The 27333-nt window shown below is 47.7% G+C and overlaps 2 protein-coding genes across 2 annotated transcripts; one reads left to right on the top strand and one right to left on the bottom strand.

The window, feature by feature from the left end:
- Positions 1 to 546: 546 nt before the first annotated feature.
- Positions 547 to 17602, bottom strand: LOC128721662 (neurofibromin). Its single transcript, XM_053815436.1, has 11 exons — positions 17543 to 17602; positions 16504 to 16647; positions 16252 to 16438; positions 9238 to 16170; positions 8861 to 9144; positions 6718 to 7419; positions 4850 to 4945; positions 3623 to 3825; positions 3365 to 3551; positions 3118 to 3283; positions 547 to 1520 (listed from the first exon to the last, which is right to left on the bottom strand). The coding sequence occupies exons 1-11, from the start codon at positions 17600 to 17602 to the stop codon at positions 1390 to 1392; spliced, it is 9093 nt and encodes a 3030-aa protein (XP_053671411.1). The 3' UTR covers positions 547 to 1389.
- Positions 17603 to 20543: 2941 nt separating this feature from the next.
- Positions 20544 to 26521, top strand: LOC128720958 (serine protease inhibitor 88Ea-like). The gene is made up of 4 exons (XM_053814660.1): positions 20544 to 20775; positions 24687 to 25365; positions 25442 to 25556; positions 25640 to 26521. Exons 2-4 carry the CDS (start codon positions 24706 to 24708, stop codon positions 26194 to 26196), a joined length of 1332 nt encoding a protein of 443 aa, XP_053670635.1. The 5' UTR covers positions 20544 to 20775; positions 24687 to 24705; the 3' UTR covers positions 26197 to 26521.
- Positions 26522 to 27333: the final 812 nt, after the last annotated feature.

Here is a 27333-nt window from a genome sequence, read left to right as displayed (position 1 = left end):
ATTTTCTTTTTAATTGAACAAAAATGAACTAATTAAATCTAAAAAATCAGAATGTCAGACGTTAGAAATTATTCCGTCAGAAAATAAAATATATCAAATCACGAGTGGTATTCCTTCATAGTTAAGTAAATTTCATTAAGGATCACTGCCTGAAAATATGTTTAGTACATCTGAGCATCTAAAATCATATCCTTTAGTACATCAACCCCCTTCCGCCTGAATGCATATTGACATTTGTTATCCAGGGCTGATGCAACATCTATACTTACCTGCAGGACGATGGAAAGATGTTGATAAAGAATTATACCGTACAAAGCATTGTTTGAAATCCAATTAGAGCATTCCAGCATTGTTTGCATTCAGTTTATTTTACATCATTTATTTCATGTTTCAACGCAAACTTTCCATATATTTTATGAGTCGATTTGTTCAAAGGATTTTACGTGTATCATAACACAAAGGAAAGGATTTTCCATGATGAGCTTTGGGTACGGGCGGACTGAAGCATTGGTGTACATAACACAAAGGAAACGCTGTAACTTTATTTCCCTTTTGGCACAATTTGCTACAGGGCGCTGAAACATTTATTGATAGAATCCATATATAAAATATACATTCAACGTGAGTTATTCAACACTAACATTATACTAGATTTTAAATCTCTCTATCGAAAATATTTCGTTTTTTGTGCCTTTCCACAGCCAAACGGCTGGTGTTTGGTGAAGTTTGGGTATGGGTGTTTCTTGCCACTTCAACTAAACTTGTGTCATTAGCCTTGCATGAGAAAATAAAATGCATCCTATCATAATCCACTGGGCGCATTTTGAACATTATACCTTTTATCGAAGTAACTATCATTGATGGGTAGGCTGGATAGCATTGAGCTGGGCTACTTGATCGCGAACTATGTTCGATGTTGGTTGTCAGCAAAAGGATTACAATATGAATGGCATGTCTTGCAGCAACAGTATTGACTAGCGGTGCGTGCATGATAAAATGTATCGATTACTATTATTAATCCAATATTCAGTTCTGCAGCGTTCATCAAAAGCGCCTCTCTCGTTTGATTTGCGAAACATGGCTGTAGTGAAATATGCACACTGATACACCAAATTCTACATTCAGACGATTTGTTTACACTTGTTAATGTCGGCTGGTTACAGATAGCGTGTGATTAGTAGCGTGCGGTATTTAATGACGGTTTTTCCATGATTTTCTTGTAAACGTATCAATAGCTCTCTATAAACCCTCGGACGACCGGTAAGAAGTCGGTCGCTCGTTCGTTGTTCGTCGCTGAGATCGTTCGATATCGCTGGTGGTAGCTCCAGCGCGGCCTGCTGCCGCAATAAGAGATGGCAGTATCCGGCCAGCGCCCCACCAGACCTCTGACTAGATATTATGTGTCGGACTGTCTATGAAACGATGCTTTGTGCCTGTCCGGGCCTTGCTGCAGGACGCTCGCCGCAAAGAGCTAACGCTCCCACTAAAGCCATCGTGATCTAGGGATTCTGATGAGAATGCTACGTATTAAAAGTGAGACGGACGATATAAAATGCCGATCGATAGCAGAACAAACACGATCGAGCGTAACGCACATCGGGCAATCAATGTAAAATATGATCAAACCAAAGGATCAAGATCCAGTCACACACACGCATACAAAAAAAAGAGCGCAAGGCACATCGAAGCAGGATGAACAAATTGGTACTTTTAAAATTCGTATAAAAAAAGTTCCACACGAGAAAATGTTCGCATTTAATAGCATGTATATATAGAACAGAAATGGAGAATTAGACAGAATGAAATAAAATTTAAAAGCAGAAAGAAAAAAGGACATAATGTTCATGAAGAGCTTATAGAATCTTAGAGTTGTGGAGAGGTAGTAATACCATTTAACATAATAAAACAATACACCAGATATATCAAGTATAAAACGCATGCTCAATTGAAAACACACACAAATATCAAGTATTGCAACGAAGTTTAAACGATTCTCAGAAATGGCACGCTATGAGATTTTACTGTCACTTGATGTAACGGAAATAGACTAGCAGAAAAATAATAGGAAGCTGTGGTATCATAAGATACCATCTTCCATAACCTAAACTAGATACTTGGCCACTTATCTTTAAAAGATCCTTACAATGGCGGAGTACGCGTCGCGATTGGAAGCGTTCGGAAGTGCATTAAATACAAGCTACAACACTTGAAATGCTAACATATTCTAATGCGATGAAATAAAAACTAATTCCAAACACAGAGGAACTCAACTGCCTGATCTAGCTTGTGGTCGCATTTCCAGACCCCGCCAGAAGCCTGCGGAAGGACTATCTATGTAAAAGATGTTTCCTCCTAAATCCATGTAAGACGTGTTTACCCAGAACACACCTTACTGCTAGCTGCCTGGTTCATTGTTATACAGGTACTACAAACATTGACGGAAGACAAATGTAGGATTACGAGAAATTAGCTACAGTCAGAATTAACAGCGATAGTGGTAGTGGCAAAGAACATGAACAACTGCTTGCATTCACGACTCTTACAAGCACGCTGATGGGACGTACAGGTACACTAGATATGGTAGCATGTTATCGCTCTACTATGCTTATCGATTGAGAGATCAAATTCCTCTGTAATACAACGAAAATAATTTACGAAAAAACGATGGAGTACAGTATACAAATACAGCGCGAAGAAACACAACAAGACGACATCGATCGTGACGGAGTGAGCGAAGGCCACTCCGCAGGAGCAGCACGTAATGGGGAAGTTAGGACTATGTAAATACTAGATATGCTAACAATATCCAACGGAGCGGCAAAGGATGCAGAATGGACGCAGCCAGAACTAAAACCGGTGACGAATGAGCAAGGAAAACTATACAAAAGAAAGGAAAAAAGAAACACATCGTGTGTCCGAAAAAACGAGCACAGGTCTACAGAAAATGGTCCAACCAGCGAGTAAAGAAAGACCGCAGCCGCCGGTAGAAACTGGCCGACCAGGGCGAAGGACGGTTATTATCGTTGCTACCGCGGCGCGCAGCCATACACCGAGAAAACAGCGAAACGGAACCAAAACAGAGGAACATCTCGGTCTAGTATTAATTAGAGGAGGAACCTTTATCGGTTGGCGAACCGAGCGTCAGGCTGCTCAGGCTGGAGCTGAGGTTGTACGGCCGGGGTGACGGTGGCATCGGGGTGTTCTCCTCAACCGGCAGGCACGTTTCGACCATCGCCTCGAGGAAGTTCACGAACAGCTCCGACGACTCGACCATCATGTTGTACTGTTTGGAACGGCAGAGATGTAGAACACATTAGGTTAACGTGAGGATACTTCAGACCGGCTCAGGCTTGCACAATCGAACCTTGGTAAACGGCCCGGCAAAGCGCCAAAGTCCCCCGAAGCCACAGCTTTGCAGGAAGTGCAGCGGTTGCTGACTTGCATCCTCGCTGGCCAGCATGTTCTGGATGATGCTCTGCACCGAGGCAAGCACGATCTGATCGTTCGACACCGATAGCACGTTGTTAACCTTCTGATCCAGCAGCGAGTGACTGTGGGGCGAAAAACGTGAAGGTTTAAAATGATCGCCGTCAGTTCTGGCTGATCATCACGGCGCACTTACATCACTGGGAACACCTTCGGGAACACAATCGAACCTTCCGCTAGATACTGGTAGAGAACGCGTGTTTCCGCCTCGTCCGTCGTGTACTTCACCAGCGTGGCCAGCACCGTCAGGACGAGCGCTTGCGTGGACGAATCGGGCAGGACCTCTGGGTCGAGCAGCACGTTGGACTCGTTCGAGACCGACGAGCGCGAGCCGCGTTCCTGTGTGGTCGGGAAAATGGGAAAACGGTGAGACATTGACTCAACTGCACCAGGCGCCAGCCGTGACCAGACGAGGCCAGCCGGATGGTACTATCGGTGTGTGATATGCGTGATGTGCAGCACGATGGCGGGTTCCCGAGTTTGGGCTTTAGACTTTGGCTAATGTTTCTCAAGCACGCGAAACAGATGCGGTAGAGGTAGAAGTGAGAGAGTAGGTGTTCAAGATGTTTAATACTAGTTTACTACCTGCATTAATTGCTATGGTTTTTTTTTCGACACCTTTATCGCCGTCTAAGAGGTGTCGGCTAAAGGTGTACAGAGATAGAGAAATAGCGAGACTCAGAGTATTCGCATGAGGAAAAATTGAAAAACAAATCGAAAGAAATAAAAAAGAGCTATAAAGAGAAATACGTAGAGCCTGTAGATATATACAGAATGCATTGAAAGAACAAAAAATATATGCACCACAGATGACAATAAGAAGAAAATGCAGATCGCGAGCGACGTGATAGAAAACATCAAATCAATTAATCAGCACCAAGCGCGAAACGCTTCTAGTAAACGTCGTCAGTGTGGATTTGAATGAATTGGTAAAAAAGACGATGGATATTTAACTCCATTCATAATACAATAGAATAAAATCCAACACTCCACAACTCGTGGCTGAGTGTTCCATGCAAGGGTTTTTGTACGGCTTAAACAATAAATAAATGGGTCATAGAATTTGGCCTTTCTCTGAATCACGCAGAAAACTAAGAGAATTATCAAATTTTTGTTGGAAATTTGCACAGGATAGACGAAAAGCACACTACTTGAGGGCAAGGGCACAGTTTACAACATATAAAAATTGTGCACGCAAAAGTCGGTGTTGTGTTCAACAAAACAGCATCAGAAACGGAAAGAAAGTAGGTTTTAGAGAGCCATAGAAAGGGTTAACTAACAGTGAGTATGCTAATAAGTTGGTGAAGAAAATTGTAGGACAATTTTCTTTTTTTTAAGTTGTGTGTGTTTTAAAATCCAGTACCTTCTGGCGATTGGCAATCCGCGTCGATTTACCCAGGCGTTCTTTGGTCGTTGGAACGGAGAAGGATCGGTGGGTTTTGAAGAGCATTCGTGCAATCTTTTTTTTTTGAAAGTATGTTATATTTTTGTGGTTTGTATAGATGTCGAACGGTTGTGAAAAAAGAACGTGTGACAAAAAAGATTCATAATACATCGCAAAAAGAAAAAAAAAATCAAGATTCATTTGAACGTTTTAATCATGAAATAAACATTTGAACCCATAAGCAATATAGCAATTATATTTTGATTTGTTAAAAAGAAAACGATTATAATTTTTTTATTATAAAATAATAAGATTATTTGAAAAAAATGAGATGTTAATTTAAATTGATCAATCATTGCCGACGTTATCGATTGGTGTACATCGTCATGCAGCAGGAAGGAAGAAAACATGAAGAACGAGAGTGAAATAGAAAACAAGAGAATAAGAGGAAAAAACGGTGATACAAAATCGTGGCAAGGAAACATTTAAATAGTGTTTGGAACAACCAGACAAGGCAGAAGTAGATATGAATAGACACAAAAGAAACCCCATCGGGGAGCAGGTGAAATTCAGAAAATACAGACAGACGAACAGACGATGAACAAGTGAAAGTATAGTGAAACGAACACGGATGGATACAACATGTTGACACCATGAATAAGAGCACAGAAAAGTTGGTGAAAAAAAAAATATCGCATCAAAAATATTTATAGAAAGCCCCAATCATCGCAGAAAACATAGCAAAAATACGCAACAGATGGCATGTGTTTATCAGTATGATGTGATAGCGTGAAGTGGGGTGGGTATAATGTAAAATGTGTGAAACGTCGATCGTTATGCGACGGGCAATGCAACAGTAAGTTGAGGATGTTTCGAATGTTCACGGAGCACGTCATTATTAAGTTCAAATAGTCTCATCGACGAGATCCGATGAGCAGTGAAGATATTAGGTGAAGCAAAGAATGAAAGGAGAAAAGAGAAAAAATACAAATAGAGAACACCAAAGTGTGAGATACGTCAAAAGCTTAATTGATAATGCATGTGGAGTTACAAATTCGAATTTATCATCGATGTATGTACACGACGAAACGATATATCCTTGTTGCACACAGGAATACACGAACGGCTGACTTATTTTGCGAACAGAAACTAACACCGTACAGCATCCCTTCTCACATAAACCCACTCTTATTACTGGTTCCGGATGTAGCATAAAATCGATGAATGACGCCGAGAACAAACGCTTCTAAACATGCCCAGTGAAAACACATAAATGGGAAAATTTTGCTGAATGACCATTAGAACTATACATCAAGAGTAATAAGATAAATAAATATTGAAGGCATAAAAGAACTTTACAAGGATAATCCTCATACCAACGAAAAAAAAACTACACGAGACAAAAAAGGATAGAAACAATATTCATACGCTTAGAACGAACGCTTAGAACTGCAACATAGTAAACATTGATAATAACAACAACAACAACAACACACCTTTGCAGCTGCTCAGATGTCCTGACTGAGTAAGACAATAGTTGTTCGAGAGTTGAACTTTTTAAGTGCACTTCGAGATAGAGAATGGCGTAAAAGGGATGCAAAACCAGAGAGGAAAGATTCTAACGTAGAGAACTTGTAAAACGCTGCTAACATTGTATGCAGTTTAGGATTTTACATTGCTCGGTATCGGGCGGTTGTAGGTGGCGGTTAGTATGGGTGGTGGTTGTTGTGGGTGGCGTGACTGTGGCCGAGTTGAAGAGCAAGAGTAGAGTAGCAAAGTAAATGCCGAACAAAAGGACAGACTGGACAGGATGGATGAAGAAACGGGTACTCATCGGGCGGTCTTACTTTGATCGATGATATGTCTTGCAAGCAGTCGACGATAAAGTTCTCGGTTTCGTCCTTTGCGCCCTGCTTGGCCCCGGCCGGTTCCGGAGACTCTTCGTCCGTTGCGACCCCACCGGATGCCGACGACGGCAGCGGAGATGCTGGCGGTGGCAGGATGCAGCCAGTCACCGGAAGCTGCTGCTGCTGAACAGCTGCTGTCCCGTGAACGACTCCAATCGCACTGCTGCCAGCACCTCCGCCGTAATAGCCGTACGCGGGCGTGTGGCCCTGATTGAGCGCGATCAGTTTGGCAATGTTCGGGTTCATCAGCACCATCTGACCGTGATTGACCGGTTCGGAGGACGAGCGGCGATTCCGGAAATCGCTCCGCTGGCTCTGGTATGCTCCGATGCCGATAGCACCGCCAGCACCGGCCGAAGTAGCAGGACTGGCCGCGAACGGGCTACTAGCGGTGGAGCAATTGTTAGTGTTGCTGCTGATGTTAGATAGGATGGAGCTGTTGTTGAGATTGGGCATGCCTGTGGTGGTGATGTTGTTGGTGGGGTTGGAAGTGTTGTTGTTCATGTTGATCATGTTGTTGTTGTTGTTGTTGTTCGGGGTGGTACCGTGAGTAACGAAAGAGGAATGGCTGATCATTCCCAGGTGCGGATTGTGTGCCGAATCAAGGCTTCTCCATGACTTTCCTCGTATTACCACCGGTTCCTATAAAATCGGGCAAAAGGCAAAATGCAAGGAGGCATTGTTTTTTGTTTTGTTTTGTTTTTTTTTTAGTTTTTTGATTACAAGGATCATTTTGCACATGGGCAGTAGAGCGCCCTAAGTGGGACATTGGAAGAAGTTGTCCAGAAGGAAACGTAGGAGCCGCCAATGTACAATGCGTGTTCAGTTTTGTGTTGAAAATACTGCAGTCAATACATTTTGTGTGCTGTCTGAGCAATGCAAAATTGATGCCAGCCGATTGCCGTACGCTTGCGTTGTAACATAACCTGAATAATTTGAAATCCGTGATAGAAAACGGTGGCTTTTGTAAGTGGTGTACAATGTTTTTTTTTTGAGAATGAAAATGAAATTACCTACAGGGTACAACCAACCAACAAGATCAACGTCTACCTTACGAAGAAGAAAAATACAACGTAACAGTGTCCAACATTCACGTACTGGTTTCTCTGCGCGAACCCGGCCCTTTATTAAATCGGGCATGAAAACATACTACACCACCCACGTGTCCTATGTACGAAAGTAGCAAAAAAAAAACACACACAGAAAGAATAGTTTCGAGTGCATAATGATAACTCGTGGCTAAATGACGTTGGACAAATGATGGATGATTTTAACGTATGTACAATGCAACTAGGTATGTACAGTGGCAGTGACGTCGCGGTCTACGTAACACGGAATCAACCAACCCACACGACGAAGTAAAACCATAGAGAAATCGTAGCAGTTAGACTACCAACCGGAACTATGCATAAAATAAAACTGTATGCTACCAAACGATACAAATCGAATTAGGTTTTGATAACAAAATCATATCAACAAAAGACGCAATCAATTAGACGTACACGAATAGCCAGTGGGCAACGAGAACCGGATAATTAACAACCAACTTTGCTCACTCAGGCAATTCTCCCAAAAATTATGGGCAATTGAATCTAACGACGATGTTTGGACGATAGAGGACGACATAAAAGGACTTGAATTCATCTTCGACGAATTAGGAAATGTGACGAATCAGAGCATCATTCGCTATTCGAGAGGAAAGAAGTGAGTGTCACTTTCTTGCAAAAAAAAAATGTGTCAGCTTGCTTTTGATTGTAACCACTTCATAAAACAAAAAATAATTTTGACAAAGAAAGTAGACACGATAGAAAGAGTTAGGTTACTCTGGAATATATCCGTTGTATGGTTTGTGCAGAGTAGCACTTACACGAATGGAAGGATGCGGCCTAGCAAAAGATTTTGCTGATCGCAAATCAAACTCACTTTATCAAGTGATCGATAAGGTTATTTTGCGTTATTTTTCGAGCCGAAGGTATCACAGTAGAGGGTCCGCAAAATCGACCCTGGTGGGAGTTAATCAAGCCTCAGCATAAAGGCCCCTGTAGCAATAAACCCTTCGCAAAAACACATCCTCCGAACCTACCTGGTGCTGTTGTACTTTGTGCGATTGCCGGGCGTATTGGATGGCCGACTGGTCAAGCATATCCCAGGACTTTTGACGCCGCACGCTATGGCCACCGGATGCACCCGATCCAGCCGAACCCGACCCACCCGACAGTGGTCCACCACCGGCCGAGTTGGGTGCCGATGGGTCGCTGCTGCTGCCGCTGGCTGAATCACCGGAAGCTCCTGATTCGACTGGCCATCTCGGTACGGCATGCTTGACGTGACACCGCGAGCGTACCTCCTCCGAGAAGCAGACGAGCGCTGAAATGAGGATGAAAGGATTAATTTAACCTCACATTTTAATTCCCCATGTGTCTATAGGGACTATAGGGTACTTCTGGTGCTGTACATTACCGGTGAGATAGGCCACACTGTCGGGGGTCACCTCAAACTTGTCGCGTCGGTGCGGTTTCGCGATGATACCAAGCAGCATAGTCAGCACACGGGACGTGCGTGATACGGTGGTTGGCGTGGGATGCCGGAAGCCTTTTAGCAAATGTCCAACGAGGGCGAAGTGGAAGTTTGACTTAAACGACAAACCCACGGCATGGTCAAGCTGCTTGAAGTGCCACTCAAGTGGTTCCCGGGTGGCCATCATAACATCGGCGATGTTCTGGTTGTCGAACAGCTGCTGTGAGTTGAGCGTGTGCAGATTCTGCTCGAGCAGTGCCAACCCGGCCGCGTACAGCGTTGATTCGTCGAGCTGCAGGACACTAACGGCAACCCAGAACAGTGCCCGATGGATGGGTGATTCCGGTCGCAGCAGTGGTTGCAGACGCGTGAGACACATCACGAGCGCCTCTAGCAGGATAATATCGTTAAAGGACTCGAGCGCCTTGACCAGGATCCGAAGCAGCTGCTTCACGTCCTGATCGGTGATGCTCTTCGAGATACACCCAAACACGATCAGTGCCCTGGGTTGGAGTGCAGGATTGAAGCAAAAGGCGAAACTCTTCGCCAACGACGTCCACGTCTGCAGCCAATCACAGTCGGGAATGTCGCGCATGCAAGCTTCCATGATTTCCAGCAACGCCTCAGTGATCACTTCAAGCGATGGCAACGCAAGCCGTTCGCGATCAGCCGGTGGAGCCTGCGATACACGCTCGTTACCCAGCCAGCGATCGTTTGGATGACGACAGGACGATCGGAAAGCGGTCACAGCAGCCGACTTTACCTTGCTGATGCCAAACAGCAGATAGAACTTTGGTAGTGAGAACTCGTCCAGTGACAGACGCAGTACACGCTGGGTTTCCTCCGAAAAGGACGGTTTTGTGCAGGTACAGAGCGAGTGGATGATGTTGATCACCAGCCCGTGAGTTGAGGCACGCATCGACAGCGAACCGGTGCATACGAGAAACGTGACCGTGTGGAACAGGTACGGCAGGTGACGTGCCACGTCGAGGCAGTTGTTGAAGGACAACATCAGCAGATAGCGCGCGAGGATGGCGATGTCGTCCCACATCATGTGCTGTTCGAGATACTGCGTCGGAGAGTGACACGTTTTGTCCATTACACGGCACAACCGCCCGATCACCTTCTTCGCCACCAGCTGCACGTTGGCGGATGCCAGCGCAACGGCCGTGTCGGCCATGATTTCAACCTGCGGCGATCCCAACCCTGAGCTGACGGATTTGTGTATGAAGTTGTCCAGCACCATGTCGATCAGCTCCGGTATCTGACCGATCGAGCCCCATATCTTTGCCTGTATCGATGGGTACATCTCCTTCTGTTCGATCGTAAGATTGATCAGTTTCTCGAGGATCAGCGCCACCTGCTTCTGCCGTTTACCCTCATCCGACGGTTTGCAGAAGCGCACCAGATTGGCCAGCCACGGTGTCATGTACTCGAGACACAAATGCTTCAGCTCGATGGTACTGCGCTGGAAACCCTGGATGCACTCCTCCAGAAACTCGAGCGTCAGATGCGGCTCGTTAGTGGCCAATGTTTCGCTGACAGACTTGATGAAGATCGTGTTGTTTGATGGAATGCAAAGACCCTGCGTCTCCAGCAGTTGACCCTCGATCTTCAAATCGAACGTGGCCGTTAGCGCACACAGCTGGTTGTAGGCCGCTGTTCGTAGGTTCGGATCAGACGATCCCAAGTTCAGCAGAGCCATGTTAAGCAAGGTTCCTGGTACGTCCTTTGGTCGAATTTTTTGATGCACCGTAACCGAATCCGGCTGGCTCAGCTCCCAACGGTTGCGAATGTGGATGATCGCCTGCACGATGTTGTCGCAGTCGTTGTGGATGAAGCTGAGCTGTGAGCTTTCGTTTGCGATCGACAGCGTAAACTGGTTGTCATCCACTAGGCAGACTTCTTCGATTTCCGACGCGTAGTACACATCGTTCAGCAGGACCGAGTGTGCCAAAACTTTCGTCTTTTCGGCCGACGTGATCTGCAGTGCCGTTGGGCCTACCTTAATCGCAACCTTCGTGTCCTTGTGGCTCAGCTTGAGTGCGTTATTGAACACCTTCAAATCTTCGTCAAGCGAGAGTGTTGCACCGGGCAGTTTCTGCTGCTCGGGATCGATCACGTCGTTCAGCTTCGCCGGTGAATCGAGGAATATCAACTTCCGGCAGCCCTTCAGTGGAGCCAGAATACGATCGTGAAATTTGGTGTACTCCCTCACCCAGGAGTTGCAGTTGTAGATGTAAGCCGCGTACAGATTCTCGTACGCCACTTCCGGCAGCACGTAGAACCACTTCTGCAGGAACTCGGTGCGGAAGCGGTTATCAGAGCAGGTGTGCGTGAAATCGATTACAACCTCAAACGGTGAGTGACAGAAGGGTTTCAGCGTAAGGATCACATGGTAAATCAACAGATCACCATTCGTTTCACCGATCTTGTAACGGCGAGCGATGTAATAGAAAACCGGGTTGCCTGCCTTGCTCGTGCCGGCCTGGTAGAAGATGTTCATCGACTTGAGTGTCTTGAACTCTTCCTTCTCGTGCATCTGGTGCTTCACCATAATCTCCTCGAAGTTCGTCGACGACATGTCGATCGAGCTCCAGCGCGCGTAGGACGAGAAGAGCAGATGCGAATCCACTGGTTTGTGTTCCGGCGGACCCAGATAAGCGAGCAGCGTTGCCATCTTATCAAACGGACGCCTACCGACCGCTTTGTGATCCCGGCTGCTCGATAGATAGTCACCGATGCGTTCCTGGTGCGACCAAAGTAACCGATGTAGCGCCAACACGTTCGCATCCGAGATGAAGCTCATGCTGTGTGATGTTTGATCGACCGTTTCGCAATCGGACGCGATCTGGATGAAGAACCGCCTGCCGGCTTCAAAATGTGCGCGCAGAAAATCGTTGAAGCAAAGCATATGCTGCTCCTTAGAGAACTCGACGTGGTTGGCGATGTTTTGCAGTATTTTCGACATCAACATTAGGCCCCGTTTGATTTGAGTTGGCACCTGCTTACCGACGATGCCGAGCTCCTGAGGCGAAACGATCGCTGGATTGATGAAGCGCAAAAAGATGACCGTACCCACGGCACCGATGTTATTCTGCAACAAATTTGGGAACCGCTTACTCAGTACTTGGTACAAACAGTGGCACATCGACCGGAGCTGCGGCGGAAAGCGATCGGCCGAGTTGACAATCGCATCGAACACTTTCTGCGTTAGTGCGATCAGATTCTTGCGGTTCTCTTCGATATCCTCACTTGGCTCGAGTCGAGCAGGATCCACCTCGAAACTGCTCGTTGGTTCGTCAAGCAGCGGACGTATTAACGGTTCCAGTAGCCCCTGCAAATAGCTCGCACCGTAAATCTTAAAACAGAACGCCATAATCTTGCTCCCGAGCGAGTTCCCGCGGAAAAGCGTTTGCATGCAGTCGGAAACTTCCACCTCGCGATAAAACATGTTCCACAGGAGTGGCGAAAGGAGATGTTTAGCGTCGAACAGTGTAACCAATACGCGAGCCAGTTCGTCCATCTGCGAGGTGGTAACGACCGAAGCCAGCGCCATCGCAATGGGCAGCTCACCTTTGTCACTGATCATCGTCACCAGCTGCACCAGCTGCTCGAATCGATCCGCCATCACCGACTCAGCGAGCGTGTCAAACTCCGTTCCTTGCTGCAGGATCTGTGTTAGCACCTCCATGAATGCGGCTCGCGTTTGCAGATCCGGATTGTATCCCAAGTCGATCGAATGCATCAGCCCAGAATCAATGTTTGCGCTCAGCAAGTTCGACATGGCCTGGATCGTTGCGTTCCGGAGAGCTGTTAGCTTTCCGGCCGCAACTCGTGGACGTGGTGGTAAAAGTGGCGGATTGTTCGTATCCTTGTCCGCCTCGGAACCGTCCACGCAATCGTTCAGCAGGTTCATGAAGAGCGTAAAGTACTTCAGGAACAGTGCGCTCTTCGCATCCATCAGATCACCCCGATCGGACTCTTCCGGTTGTAGCGGCAAACCTCGCAGCAACGCTGCCACCGCTTCCATGCACGCTTGGTCGAGATCTCGCGTAATAACGGTCACATCACCCGAACCGGGCGGTGCGATTTGATGAGACGTACCCATGACCCAATCGGTCAGGTACTCCACTAACTTGTTGCGGAACTTCATCTCCTGTCGGAAGGCAAGATCGTCCCGTCGTTTCATCATCACCTCCACCAGCTGGCAGAGCTTCGTTTTAATGTGGATAGCGTGCACGGTCATGTCGAGATGGCGCACATAGCGCACGATCGCTAGCATTAGATTTTCGATGCTCGTGACACCGAGATGTTCCGCGTTGGCTGGCTGATCGTTTTGATCCTTGCTCTGGCGACCGTCCAGCACAGACTTCATGATGTAAATCGTGTGCTCGATGAACTGGGTATTAATATCCGTTACGACCACCTGACCCTGCTGATCGAAGAATTTTTCCACAATCGAACGGATCTGATCGAACAGTATCGGGTACAGTTGGGCAGACATCTCCTGCCCGACCAGCTCCTTCACGTGCTTCTGGATTTGAGGACCAAACTTTTCGTTGTTGCACACGAGTAACCGCAACAGTTGCCCGATGAATTGGGTCACGGGGCAATACTGCACTTCTTGGCTGCTGCCCGGACCAATCGACGACACCAGTGAGCCCATGATCGGATGCATTGACCCGCGGCCGGAACTGGAGCTGGAGAGTGAGGTCGTAGATTGCATCAACGACGGACCCGCGGTCCCTATTGGAAGGTTGTAGCCCTGTGCCGCTTGCCGCTGGTTGCGCGGTTTCTGTAGACAGACTCCACCTAGCGCCAGCAGGAACCACGTCATATTGGCCCACTCGGTAATTTGCTCCTCGAGGTCGTGTTCCGAACTCTGGTGACTCGCTCGTCTCTTGCCCATGCTGCGATGGAAAACTTCTGCCTGGCACTCTTCAGGCTTGCCTTTGGGATAGTTCTGCAGTAGCTTGCTCGTGACCTCCCAGTTGCGAAACGTTTCCTCCCAAGCAGGCTGCACACCGTTGACGCAGTGTTCGATTTTACGTAGCAAGGACATGATGTTCCGTTGCAGCGTCACACGGCCATGCATGTGCTCGAAGAAGCTGTACCGTGATTCGGCATTTTGCGGTGACGTTAGCGTTGCCGACGTGTGCGACAGCTCCTGGTAGAGGTGGTAGTTCGGCAGAATGAAGCCCACCGTCAGCTCGTCCGATCCGGACCGTATTTCGGCTTCTTCGCACAGAAGCCCGAAGCACGACAGAGACACCATCACCGCGTCGAGATCGACCGACCAAAGATACATGAAAAACACGACCTCAAGTTTGATGTGCGCCTGACGGCAGATCGCAATCTGGCTGCCCACATTCGCGTAATCTTTGTGCCGCTGCAGGAAGGTATTGCGGCAGATCAGAATCTCCCGGAGCCACTTGAGCACATCCGTGTAGTTCGCAATCTGGTGCTGGATTAGCTTTTGCGAGATCGAGAACAACACCTGTGAGCTGACGTCCCAGAAAGTGTTGATCGGAGCCTCTGGGTTCCATACCTCGATCTTATCGGGCGAGTGAAGCGCGAGCAGAGCTTCCATCGCTTCCTGCGCGACGTCTGGCATCGTTGGTTGATGTACGAGAGACACGAGTCCGTTGATTAGCTCCAACGTTGAGCTTTGCACTTCGTGGCCTGCTTTTCCTAGGCTGTTTAGCAGCAGCATGGGATCGGCATGGATCAAGCGCACCATCAGCAACAGCAGCGCCTTATGAGCCGGTCCCTCATCAGGCCGGGTCAGGCGACTTTGGGCGTCTTTGGATTTGAGCGTCAGTGACGTGATCATACGCAGCGGAGTGTGCGCGATGTAACCCTGGGTAGCTTTGTTCAACGTGTCCGTAAAGAGACCTCGCAGCTCGCCCGATCGAGCGTATACGAGATCAATCTGTGGCCACCAGGGCAAACGAGCTTGAGTGACGATTTTCAACAGCGAGCTAACGATCACAAAATGGTAAGCCGGTGGCGAGTTGAGACTGAGGCACACCTTCAGCGCCTCGTTGTTGTGCGGTTTAATGCGGAAGCAAGACACCCAGCAGTCTATCATGAGATCGATGTCCTGGAAATTAAAGCCCTGTCCGCGGGAGAACGGTTTCGCAGGGTTAAACAGTAACGCCTTCAGGTCGTTGATTACGCTCTGCACCAGCTGGAAGGTGACGTTGTTCGAATCATTGATGTTGATGTATGTGGACGCTTTGCACAACTTCACGCATGCAATAGCCGCCGACTCGGTTGACTGCTTCGAGGAGGCGTGCGTTCCGAGTCCTTTCTTGATGCCTTCCATGAAGTGTTTCTTTTTGAGGTGCCTTGGCGAGCATGGCGCTCCCGAGTCCGCATTCACGATCTCTTCCAACACTTTCGGGCTGAGTATCAGTAACATAATCTGCAACGGCCAGACGGCGGCCCGTGCCTTCTTGTTCTCTGAGTATGAATCCAGTATGTCGAAGAACGTTTCGCAGCACTTGCTCAGCTCGTCATTTGGGTTGCGCTGCAGATCCTCGAACTCCTTCGGGTGAAACTCGATCCAATTCCAGAGCGCTTTCTCGAGCGAGCTGAGCAGGATCATGTGTGCGGATTTCTTTAGCGATTTGAACTTCTGGATCGTTTCAGTGAGTAGTTTCGTCAAACGATGCACGTCCAGATCGATGTGCTGGATCAGCTCGATGTCGCTATAATCAGGGTTTTCCTCGGCACAGGTACTCAGCTCCTGCAACCGAGCCGAGATGCGATTGAACACCGCTCCGAAGTGGTTTTGCGATAACGCAAATAGCACCTTCGAGGCGAGCGCCTTCAGTGAGGTGGCATTTTGATTGTTCTCATTTTGAATGTCTATAAATGGGACATAAATAGCGCATTCATTTTACTCATGTTATCTCCTTCTGCTCTCAACCATACTCCCGCCATACGTACCGATAAACTGGCATATTTCTCGGAGCAGCAACTTGACGTTCATGGCCTCCTCAAAGCGGGCCGTATCCTTTGACTGACCGGATAGACACCGTTCGAGTGTCTCCAGGATGATGATCAGCGAATCGTAGCAGCAGCGTTCCGGCTCATGACCGCGACAGGCAGGCGGTTGAAACTGTAAGATTATGAACTAGGCTCAGGTTCCAAGCAGCGCCAGCGAACGGTCGGTCGGGTGGGCCAAAACTCAATACTCACAATTTCGTTGACGCGCTGCAACATTTTTGTCAGACCCGAGATCACCAGCGAAAACCGATAGCGGGATATCTGAATCAAGCAGTTCATCGTTTCGTCAATGCTGAGCCGCGCCTGGGTGCCGTGTGGGCCAGTGCGATAAGGAAGCTGATTGATGGGGGCAAGAAAAAACAATAGCTTTATAACACATTCGTTCATTCATTGCTGCTCGCCATTTCTAATTTTGTTTTAACCATTCACACATTTTCACCCAATCGCTAAAACGCCATTCTTGAGCGTCCCTTGTATGCGCGCGCGCTTAGGCGAAAGAATTTCATTCATGCAAAAGGTGACAGCTCTCAATCGTAATTTCGCACACACAGATCCGGGGAGAAACTCATGCTCGCATGCTTTACAAGGGCGCAACTGTTGCTTGCCGCCCTTATCGGAACCTTGAACAACCTGTAGGCGTGTAGGCCGGCGCAGAACCCCGTTTTGGTTTGCATCGTCGTCGTTCGTGTGCGATTGTAAACATAAACAAACTCCTCGCTTCCTCCACCACCACACTCCTTAACAGCATCATCTTCCCCTTCGAACCGTTTCCCCTACAACGGAGCACTACAACAGTTCGCTACCGAATGAAAACAAAAACAAACCTACCGAGACCTCCCTTTACCCCTTCCAACCAACACTTACACACCGTACCCACCGTGGGCATGCGACCGGGCGAAAATTCATTCACAACTTTGTCCTACGGCGCCTGTCCTGGCACGGCCGACAATCCTTCACGTTCAAAGCGAGGCGCGCGCACGCAAACAAACGCCGACACACGCACGCACATGCCCGACACGCGCGGTTTTCCAGTGCGCGGGCGGATGGTGGGACAGATTTTATCGATTTTTCGGTGCCCTCCCCTCGCACCGATGACAGCTTCCGCCCAGGACCCGCCTTGCCCGGGCAACCCACGAGTCTGCTGAGCTCCAGCGGTAGCCCCAAATGGGGCGCTGTCCTGGCAGGCATATTCCAGGGTGCTGCCGAAGATGGGCCTCTTTTTTCGACGTACCTGCTCCTCGAAACGGGCCAACAGTGAGTTGGCCCACTCGCCCGGTTTCTGTGTAGCCATTTGGTAATGATTTCGGTGCGCAGTGGTATCACTTTTCACAACATTTTCACTTTTTGCACGGACCGTACGCAATGCCGTGACCGTTCAGCACTCGGGGAAAAAATGGCTAGTGTTGGTTTGTGCATATATGCGCTAATACGAAGCAGGGTCGTCTGACGTTTGGCAGTCCGTTTATATGCAGTCGTTGGGTTCTGCCTTCGACGCCGGCATACGAGATTAGGCACACCGTTATCATTGTTTGGGAAGAGTATGTTTGAAAATATTTAACACATGTTCTTGACAAACATACCCGTTGTTTTTCGCCACTATTTTGTCGTTAAAAGAGTGTTGTGTTGTTGTGCGCAGGTTTCAGATTGGCTTTCCTTTTAGGGCAATTTTTATTTAGATTTGCAACTCATACACATTTAATATGAGGGGCTAACAGTACAGAAGCAATGCAATAATGATATCAAATCTATATCCCAACAAACAGCTTGGCTAACATGCGCCTCGCCACTTTGCATAATTGTCAGGCAAGATGAAAGCAAACCAAGCTGCCACGGAGCGTGATTTTCGGCTAACAGCCTGCGATCACGATCCACTCTCGGGATCGTGCGGCTCCATCATCGCTCCTCTATTAGCCTGCAATCATTATGGCCAGAAATCATCAAACAATAACCCATTTCCGCTCGTCGACAAGGCAGTGTAGCACCGGCATTGTTTAGCTGGGTTTACTCGTTTCCCATTTTCTTTCCCGGCCATCCGTTTCCGTTTAGCATTTCCCATCGAAGGTCTGTTTTCAATCCCATCGGCGATTTGAATGAGCGGTAGGCAATGCATTGTGGCGGAGGCAGTTGAAAGTAGCTTGCGGCGATAGTCCGTGAAAACTCGCTATCGGCGAGTTGTAGAACGGGGCCCATGCTGACGTAACTGGAAAATGGTACGATTCTTTCCGATCGTACGGAATCACCCAGCATTGAACATCGATCGGAGTGCAACGGACCAAGAGAAGACTCATCACAGATTACAAATTGAAGCTCTTTTGACGAAAATGTAAAATTGCATTGTCATGAACCAAGCAGCGCTGTGCAGGATCATAAAATGCCACGGTCATGTGAGGTCAAACCACGTGTGAACAGGGAAAATCACTCACGTCAATGCTTCTCTCAATAGACAAAGAGCACGTCCGACACCATTTACTTACTTCCCTAGCCCCATATCAGCTATCGTAAAATGGGAACCGTAAAACGTGACTCACTGCAGTTTTTTAAACAGTCTAACGAAGATAAATCAACCTTCCCGCGCTTTCATACGCCGACGCAGGTTTTGCGGTAAGCCACCATTTGGTGCATTTTATTAGCACCAGTTAAGTGCATCTCACGGGTGCAGTGAATTCACTACCACGCGATCATAATCCCTTACTGTTGTGTCGTTCGAGAAGGGAAAACCCGCGAATAGAACAATCATTTACCGTGAGCGGTTGACCGGCGATGGCCGACCACCGGGTGTTCGATTGTTATACCGAGTGTTGGTGCAAATATTTATGCAGTTGCCCTGGTTCGCTTGCACTAACACGCATTCTAGGGGATTCCCCAACTTCTAATTGCTAGTGGCAACATGCATTAGTGCAGCATCTAGTTTGACACGCACTCCTACGGCTCGGTTTGAGCTCGTCACTCTAAAACCGGTTGAACTAACAAAACAATGTACGTCAACGTGCCGGTATGTCGCAAAGGAGCTGGAATGCACATATTCGCGACCCAAACGCTGCTATTAATCGATCGAGAACCGAGCGAGACACGGATTTTTGTATGATAAATATTCATATCATGCAGCGCTTAGAGACGCCTTCGAATGTGATAAACTCCACAGGCAATCGATCGGTTAGGTGCGGTTTCCTAGTCGAGATAAACATTGTTGAAAACAATCCTGACATCAAACGATCCCATCACACCTTGACCAAACGTACTGCAGCTGTCTAATTATTCCCGCAACCTTGATTACGTCTGTAAATTTAATTCCAAACCCCACCGCTCGGTTGAGCCTTTGGCACAATAATCATAATTCACTCCACGAATTGCACGCGCGCCAACCTAGATTGGTTGGCGGTTTTTCTGTGGGTTCGCTTTCTGCACACCGGTTCACCTTACGTCGACCGTGGTCATGGCCGAAATCACAATACGCCAGATCGTTCACATTTTGGCCAGGCAAATCCACCAGCGGGGCTTTTTTTTTCGAGCTGACGGCAAGAGAGCTTTGCTTCTCTATGGAGCGTCACGTCAAGGAAGCATTCGAATTTGGGCATAACGATTGGAGCAGGCGCATTATTAATTCTACCGCGATCATACTCCCCGGGGGATTCCAGTAGGATATATCGGTGTCATCGGCATAGGTACGCCTGCCACGGTCATAAGGGACGCACTTCCGTGTTGCTTCTAACGACAAAGGACAAAGCAGTGTGTGTCCTTTGACGTAAAACGACAGCAAATGGTCTGGATTGCAGCGGTAACGAATTACGCCGGCAGCTTCCAATGACGCTGATCTTACCACGCACGTTGTCTTAGTGTTCGTTTCAACCTGGCTGCCTGTAGCGATGCTCTAATCATCTAACAACCTAATGCAACCGCGAACGAGGCATGCGATCGCTCACGCAACGAACACAAGTGCACCGTGGCGTAGGCTTTGATCGATCATTCGAGCTTTAGAGCACACCCATGGTCACAAAAACCCTATCCACAAGCGCTGGCGACTTTCTCGATTGCTGCGCTAATATAGAACCCTCACCCATTATCGCAGCATCCAATTGAAAGATCAACTACCGATCATCCTTATGTGCGTGAGAGTTTTGTTCGTTTCCAACACAGCCCAGCCGCGACACGCACTGCTACGGTTGTACCCTTGGCTGCCGAACACGGATCGTGAGCTTCAACGAGGCCCGATCGCCATAAGCGTCAGAGCCAACGCACGGCGCACGTCAGTTCCGCAGCAAACTTACACCGCGTCGGACGCGCATCGACTAACTGAGGCTTTCGCGGCCGTTTGAAACGCTAAAACCGTAGCGTTTGTCGTTTAATTTGCATTCGTCACTCGCGATCACCAGTGTTTCATCGAGTGGGTGACTTAGGACAGTGCAGAAGGTCTGCTGCTAAGCTAGAGTGTCATCTCACAGTAGTCGCTTCGTGTGCCACAAAAAGGTTAGTAAATCGAAGGTCTCGCTGTGACGAATCCGGCATCGTGCATTTTGCGACGCAAAACAAGCATCGTTTACGTTACCTGAGCTGTTAGCGCAAGTACACGCTGGCTCCATTCGCTTGGTGCCGTAAAGTTTGTTCCGACTTGTCGAGGAAGTGCGTACCACCGGGCTCAAGTGCCTTTGTGTAACCGTCGTGCAACCGGATATAAAATGGTGGTCGGTGGGGCTGAAACGCTGAATAAAAGATGAAAAAACCAGCACACGAAACACAAAAAAAAAATTACACGCGCTTCACGCATTGGTGGCCTCCATTTTGAAATCACGATCGATCGCGATCGCCGCATGGACCACGCTTAGCTCGCGATATGAGCACCGGGTGGTGATACGGTGCTGTCTCAGCTTCCGTAACCAGATTCCTTCCTGCCCCTTCCCTTGCCCCTTCCCTCCTTCCCCCACCCTTCTACGGAAACCGAAAGTGAAACGGCTGGCAGAGAAGTTACCGCATTTCACTCCGGGTGTGTCGTAGCGAAAGAGTGAAAGAGAAATTGACCGGTTCGCTCTCACGCCGAGGTCAGGCCCCATTGTGGCGGCCGCTGGATCCGGTCCGGTCCCTGGACAAACCATGTGCGGGACGTTGAGGGAGGAGGAAATCCGTCCTCGTCATCATCCTCCCGCCCACCTGGTCACGATCGCGGTTCCTCCCGGTGTTTCAAGCGATACTTCGCTTTACGCGCGCGAATCACCACCAAGCGTCGGTGTAAGGCCAGCTTGCACACACGCACGCACCCATCGCATTACATAATGGCGTCCAAAGTGTCCGACGATCGCGACGATGACCCAATGCAGCCCGCACCGTCCCTTCCACAGCCCGGGGCTGTCGTAACACGCGCCCAGTTGCATGCAAACACGCGTGCATTTCTTTATTCCGGATTCGAGGGGTTGATCTTCTTTTCTTCTTTTGCTTCTTCGTCTCGTTTATGTATGTGGGTGGGTGGCCGTGAGGTTTCGCTGAGTCAACCCTCCGAATGTGGTGGTTGCACCAAAAGCTACCGCAGCTGCTGGCCATGTTTGGGGCCTACTTTGGGCTTATCGTGTTCCTCCGTTTTTTTGTTTGTTGCTGCCAACGGCTCGTTTTCACGGGGTTTACAGTGCTCGACCAGCTGGGCTACCTAGCTGTGGTATCCACGTGAATGCGTTTCAGTTTTTGTGATTTTTTTTAATTCAAATTATACCGTAGTGCTTCCGGTTGGAGGACGTTTTTTACCGGCTCAAATTTATCCTTGGATTGATCCTTGAATAAAGAAGCCTTTTCTTCCCGTCTCCATCTGATGGAGTTTCTTGTGAGTCTAAAGAGCTTCTACTTTTAGAAAGTATTCAATATTTGGGTTAGATTACTGCCCGCTTGTGCCACCCTAAAACGCGGCCTGGTTGTATTTTCGGATTTTCCGACCCCTATGTGCTGCTCTTACCACCAGTAGTGGGTTCCCCTGCGACGTGTGTGCCTTCATTTCAAGGACTCAATATTCAAATTTTCACTGAAGTGAAGCAAGCTAGGTGGGGATGCCGTTACAACAGTTGACAAAACCTCCATTAACACGCGTCTCGTGCGATTGTCTGTGACGAATGCCCCTCCAGCAGTTAAACCAATATGTCGGGCACATGAGTCACAGAGCCCCTATCAACCCCCACAGTTGGTTGAAACCCCCCACGCAACAGCAGCTCTCACCGTCGGGCGGGTTCGCAACCATGTTGGGAAAGTTGGGAAACTTCGATGCACGCTGACAACAGAAACCGGCGAATCGGCGTAAAGCGGATGTGCTGAGATAAACTCCGATCGTTCCAAGCGGGTACAATTGAAACAGTGGAATAAAACGTGTCCCCAACACGGAGCTTCTTAACTCACTAATTGGCTTTTTTCTGATCTTCATTGCCAATGCATCGTAAAGGGCGAAGATCAGGAAGCTAACTACCGCAGAATTGAATAACTAGAAAGCCAGAGAGTTGCCACCTTCTTAACAGTAAATTATAATCATATCGGAAAAATCGCAAAACGCATGAACATACAACATTGCACACACGTAACATACGTGCGAACATCCGCGTTATATCCGCGCAAAATTCCGCGTGAATGTAATCTCGCTTATGTAGCCGCACAACATGCACCACAGCATAGCGCCCTACAGTGGTGTCTGGGAAACTCGACCCGCCATGCAACCGTGGGGCAGTTTTCCCTTTTTGCTACGATGAATGAACCCTTCCCAGTGGGCGCAACGTTCGGGGTGGAGTTGTTCGCGTTTAAATTCGTCCAGCTTTTAGTGTTTCTTCCTCCTGTGCCTGTTTTTCTCTTTGCTATTTTTCTTTTCACACTTTAGAGCATGCGTTATGTTTTAGCTAATTGATTTCAATCAAACTAGTGGCAGCTTTTTTTTTGCATATGCTATGCTTGCTGCACTTGATAAAAACCATTTCGCTCGATTCACCTTCCATTGTCTCGTTGCGCACACAGTCGTTGAACTCTTTTTGCCTTTTGTTGTCTGGCTGCACGTGGTGGTGTGTTTGTTAAGCATTTATAAACGTATTTTGCGCTTCTAAATGCAGCTTTTTCAAAGTTTAACTTCCTCATAGGTTGAGGGTTTCTATTTGTTTTGAAAAGTAATTCGTTTCGCTGGGAATGTGTGCTTTACAATGTTCCACGTTTCACAGCTGCCATCAATAATCGAGCCCACGATTGCTGGATGTATAATCAAGAATACATTAGGCTTCGTTTGCCTTTGAATGTTGAGAGTCGTTGTGAATATTTGAGCTCCCATTCTTATCAAAGCAACGAAGCTCTCCCTTGTTATTGAACATTATCAGAGTTTTGGCTCTTCAGTTAAGTGGAAAGACAACAACACAAAATGCCGTTTTAGAGGAAGTGCATCCACGTAACAATGCAACGTCATACGTTGTGTCGGTTCAGGGTGAACACCTTTCAACTCGCACCTTGTTATCTATTCGAACAGTATCGATGAGAGGGGGAATGTTGATGCAATACACAATTTATTCTGTCATAGAAAATTCTCAATATGAGCCAAAATATAAACATGTTTGCAACTACTATCACGGGAATGATTACAAAACATATAACAAGCTGCTGGAGTGCAATAATTTACGTAATACATCAAATGAGCGACTCTATCTCCGCCAACGGACACGCTTCGTTTCACTTTTTCTCGCCTGCATGCGTTAAACATGGACCCGCAGGACAGAATGAAAGTAAAAGTAATGCTTTTGAATGCGTACCTACCGAAAATTTGCATTTGTGGACACATTTTTTATGCCTACAGATGACACGAAGATGATGATGATGCTAAACTTGAATCTGAAATAGTGCACAATAACGACGGCTTTTTGTGGTTAGTAAAAACATATCAGATGCTCGTAACACCTTCCGGTTTCGTAGCAAACAGAGAGAGTGACTTTGCCACCATCTGTTGGGGAAATCCCTCATCAATCAATCTGGGGACGAGTTGTACAATGTGTGACCCTGACCACGAGCGATACACTCATGGCAACTTTAAACCTATCTACTCAACGAATGAGTACATGTTGTGGGGGTTTTCAATGCTTTTGCCTTGTTAATGTTATTGAGAAGATGTTTAAAGAGATGGATTGACGTAGAAATGCTATTCTCCTCTAAAGCGTGTTGAACAACCCGGCAAAGATCCACTCGAATACGTCCAGACTCTAAGGACATGTTTCCACATTCAGTAGTTAATATTAAAACTATTGATTGACCTGTTTGGAAGTAGGAAGTAGAAAGTAGTTTGCTTTTTTATGTTTAAGAGTTACTTCCTCATAAAAAGAGCAAGTTAAAAAAAACCCTTCTAATAAAAACACCTTCAAATCCGTTGTCCTTTTTCCTGAATACAGAACACAAACGAACCGAACGATGAGACTTTCGGGCATATCGAAAAGCCCCACCTTCCTGGTGGTGCTCCTGTTCGTCCTTTTCGCGCTTCTTGCCGCCCAACCGACGGCTGGTCAGTGTCTATCGGACAACGGCAAAAAACCCGCAGTACAACCGGATCTGGAACAATCGCGCACCCGTCTGTACAAGGGCGAGTCGATTTTCACGCTCCAGCTACTCGATGCCATCAACACGGCCACACCGAACGACAATCTGTTCTTCTCACCGTACAGTCTGTACAACGTGCTGCTGATGATGTACTTCGGTGCACGGGACTCCACCGAGAAGCTGCTCCATACTGGGCTTAACCTGCAGTGGTCCGATAGCAAGTCGACCGTACACGAGGCGTATGATACTGCCCGGAAGTCGCTGTTGGGGCGCTTCGATGAGACTTCCGCCGTTGGTTTTAGCTCGGTCGATAAGCTGTTCTTCGGACGTCAGATTCCCGTGTCGACCTGCATGCAGCAGAAGTTTGGCGACACGATCGAGCTGCTTGACTATGAAACGCAACCCGAAGAGCAACGGATGTACATCAACCGTTGGGTGAGCAATGCGACGCGTGATCAGATTAAAGATCTACTGGTTCCGGGTGCGATCACGCGCAACACCAAACTTGCGATCGCAAATGCGGCCTACTTCAAGGTAAGGTGTTACGATCTCTTCCAACACGCAGCATATGTGTTAATCTTCCTGTTCCTGTTCGTGTACCATCTTCCAGGGTACGTGGCAGACGAAGTTCAAGGCAAGCGAAACGAAAAAGGAACTCTTCTACGTCAACTCCTCGCGACTAGAGTTTGTCAATATGATGCACGTCGAGGGAACGTTCAGCCACGGTAAGGACCTTCAGCCGCAATTAGCTGTACGTTACTGGGTGGCACAAAATTCACTTTACCCCATCCGTTTGTCGCTTCCGTAGCCGCCAACGAGAAGCTGGGTTGCCATATCTTAGAGCTTCCGTACAGCACCGGTGCCGAGGAGGACATTGAGCGACGGGCCAAGCGCGGAAACAAGGTGTCGATGTTCGTGTTCCTGCCACCGGCGGAACCAAACGCGCTTTCAAAGCTGCTGGGCCGGCTCGCCGCTGAAACCGACATCCTGCACGAGGTCGTGAACGATGGCATCTCGCGCAAGGTCGACGTAAAGCTGCCTAAGTTTAGCATCGAGAAGCAGGTCGAGATGAAGCAGGTCCTTGAGCGGCTCGGCATGGGCAAGCTGTTCGAGAATACAGCTAATTTCGAAGAGTTCACCGACGGTCGCGAACCAATCGGTTTCGATGAGGTGCTCCAGAAGTCCAAGATTGAAGTCAACGAAGAGGGCTCGGAGGCAGCTTCAGCTACGGTGGCATTCTCGTTCCGGTCGTCTCGCCCGGCTGATCCGGCTCTGTTCCACTGCAACCATCCGTTCGTTTTCATCATCTACGACTACGGAACCCGGTCGGTTCTGTTCAACGGTGTCTACCGCCAACCGGAGTGAACAACAACAGCAGACAGTAGTGCTCCATATGGTCGTCCTACGATAGTGGGAAGATTTTTTTACAATTATTTATTAAAAAAAAAGCCGAGAAGGACAGAAAACGCTACCGGACCAAAAGCCAGCTCACAAATAACCGCCCCGGTGAAACATGCTCGGAATGTAGCACCAAGCTTTGCAAAGATGTGGGCAAAGGGCGATTGATTCGTTTTTTTTTGTCACACGCTGGACAGGAATTTTAAAGTTTGTGAGTGGCTCGTTTTACATTACGATACAAGATAACTTTTTTTTTGTTAAGAAATAAATCCAACAAAATCAAACATGCGTATCACGGTGGGTTTTGGTTTATCGCTACGGCCTGTTTTCTACGCTTTGCAGGCATTTCTTTCTCGAAACAACACGATGCGAGCATACTTCGTTTGCAATAAATACTCGTTTCGTTTTTCGTTTATTAGAATTACTCATAAAGCTGTACTTCACCGCACTTCGCATACTGCTCAGCCATTTGGGTCGCGCCAGAGTGTGATGTCTAGAGTAGTGATGAGTTCCTTTAAACAGCGTCATTTATTGCGTGGATCATGGAAATGAGCCCAGCCTATAAGCACCTCACTCATATCGCGCAGCCAACAACACAGCAAACGACGGCAAGAGTGCACCGACCAAAAGCTGTAAGCACCAAGCCAAAAAAGAGCCGGCTGAACCGGCCAGGCAAATATACAGAGCGTTATACACAACCTGATCTGAGCTATTTAAAATATACTGTGATTATCTTGGATGTTCCATAAAATATAAATTTAACAACAAAAACGAAACGAAAGCTCTTGCAAGCAGTTGTGTGTGTGTTCTTTTTTTTCATTTTTAAATCACCTAAAACGTGGGCGCATTTCTGAGAAGAGCCCCCTCTCCTGACTACAGCACCCCTTTTCCGCGGCAAGCATAGTAATGCTAATAATGTTATCAGAGTGTATCCCTCACAGGAAGAGCGCATTTTGCGCGGAGAGTGACTAAAACACGAACAAGAACCGCATCAACAATCCTACCCTTTCGAGCTGTTAACCAGACACATCCTATGCTATACACGATACACTATTTTTCACCCATAAACAGCGAAACAACGAAGCTAAAAAAAAGTACAAACCA

The sequence above is a fragment of the Anopheles nili genome, chromosome 2, assembly GCF_943737925.1.
Source record: "Anopheles nili chromosome 2, idAnoNiliSN_F5_01, whole genome shotgun sequence".
In the NCBI taxonomy this organism is placed as follows: Eukaryota; Metazoa; Arthropoda; class Insecta; order Diptera; family Culicidae; genus Anopheles; species Anopheles nili.
Note: the sequence above shows the minus strand (reverse complement) of the source record. Positions and strands in the feature narration are given on the sequence as shown.

What these genes read in the sequence shown, in the direction of transcription:
- LOC128721662 (XM_053815436.1), bottom strand. Translation starts at nt 17,602, where the DNA reads ATGGCTACACAGAAACCGGGCGAGTGGGCCAACTCACTGTTGGCCCGT. An exon ending in CAGTGTGGCCTATCTCACCG is followed by an intron (nt 9,145 to 9,237) that starts GTAATGTACAGC and finishes TCCTCATTTCAG; the next exon opens with CGCTCGTCTGCTTCTCGGAG. An exon ending in TTGCCGGGCCGTTTACCAAG is followed by an intron (nt 3,284 to 3,364) that starts GTTCGATTGTGC and finishes CGTTCCAAACAG; the next exon opens with TACAACATGATGGTCGAGTC.
- LOC128720958 (XM_053814660.1), top strand. Translation starts at nt 24,706, where the DNA reads ATGAGACTTTCGGGCATATCGAAAAGCCCCACCTTCCTGGTGGTGCTC. An exon ending in CAAATGCGGCCTACTTCAAG is followed by an intron (nt 25,366 to 25,441) that starts GTAAGGTGTTAC and finishes ACCATCTTCCAG; the next exon opens with GGTACGTGGCAGACGAAGTT. An exon ending in CGAGGGAACGTTCAGCCACG is followed by an intron (nt 25,557 to 25,639) that starts GTAAGGACCTTC and finishes TCGCTTCCGTAG; the next exon opens with CCGCCAACGAGAAGCTGGGT.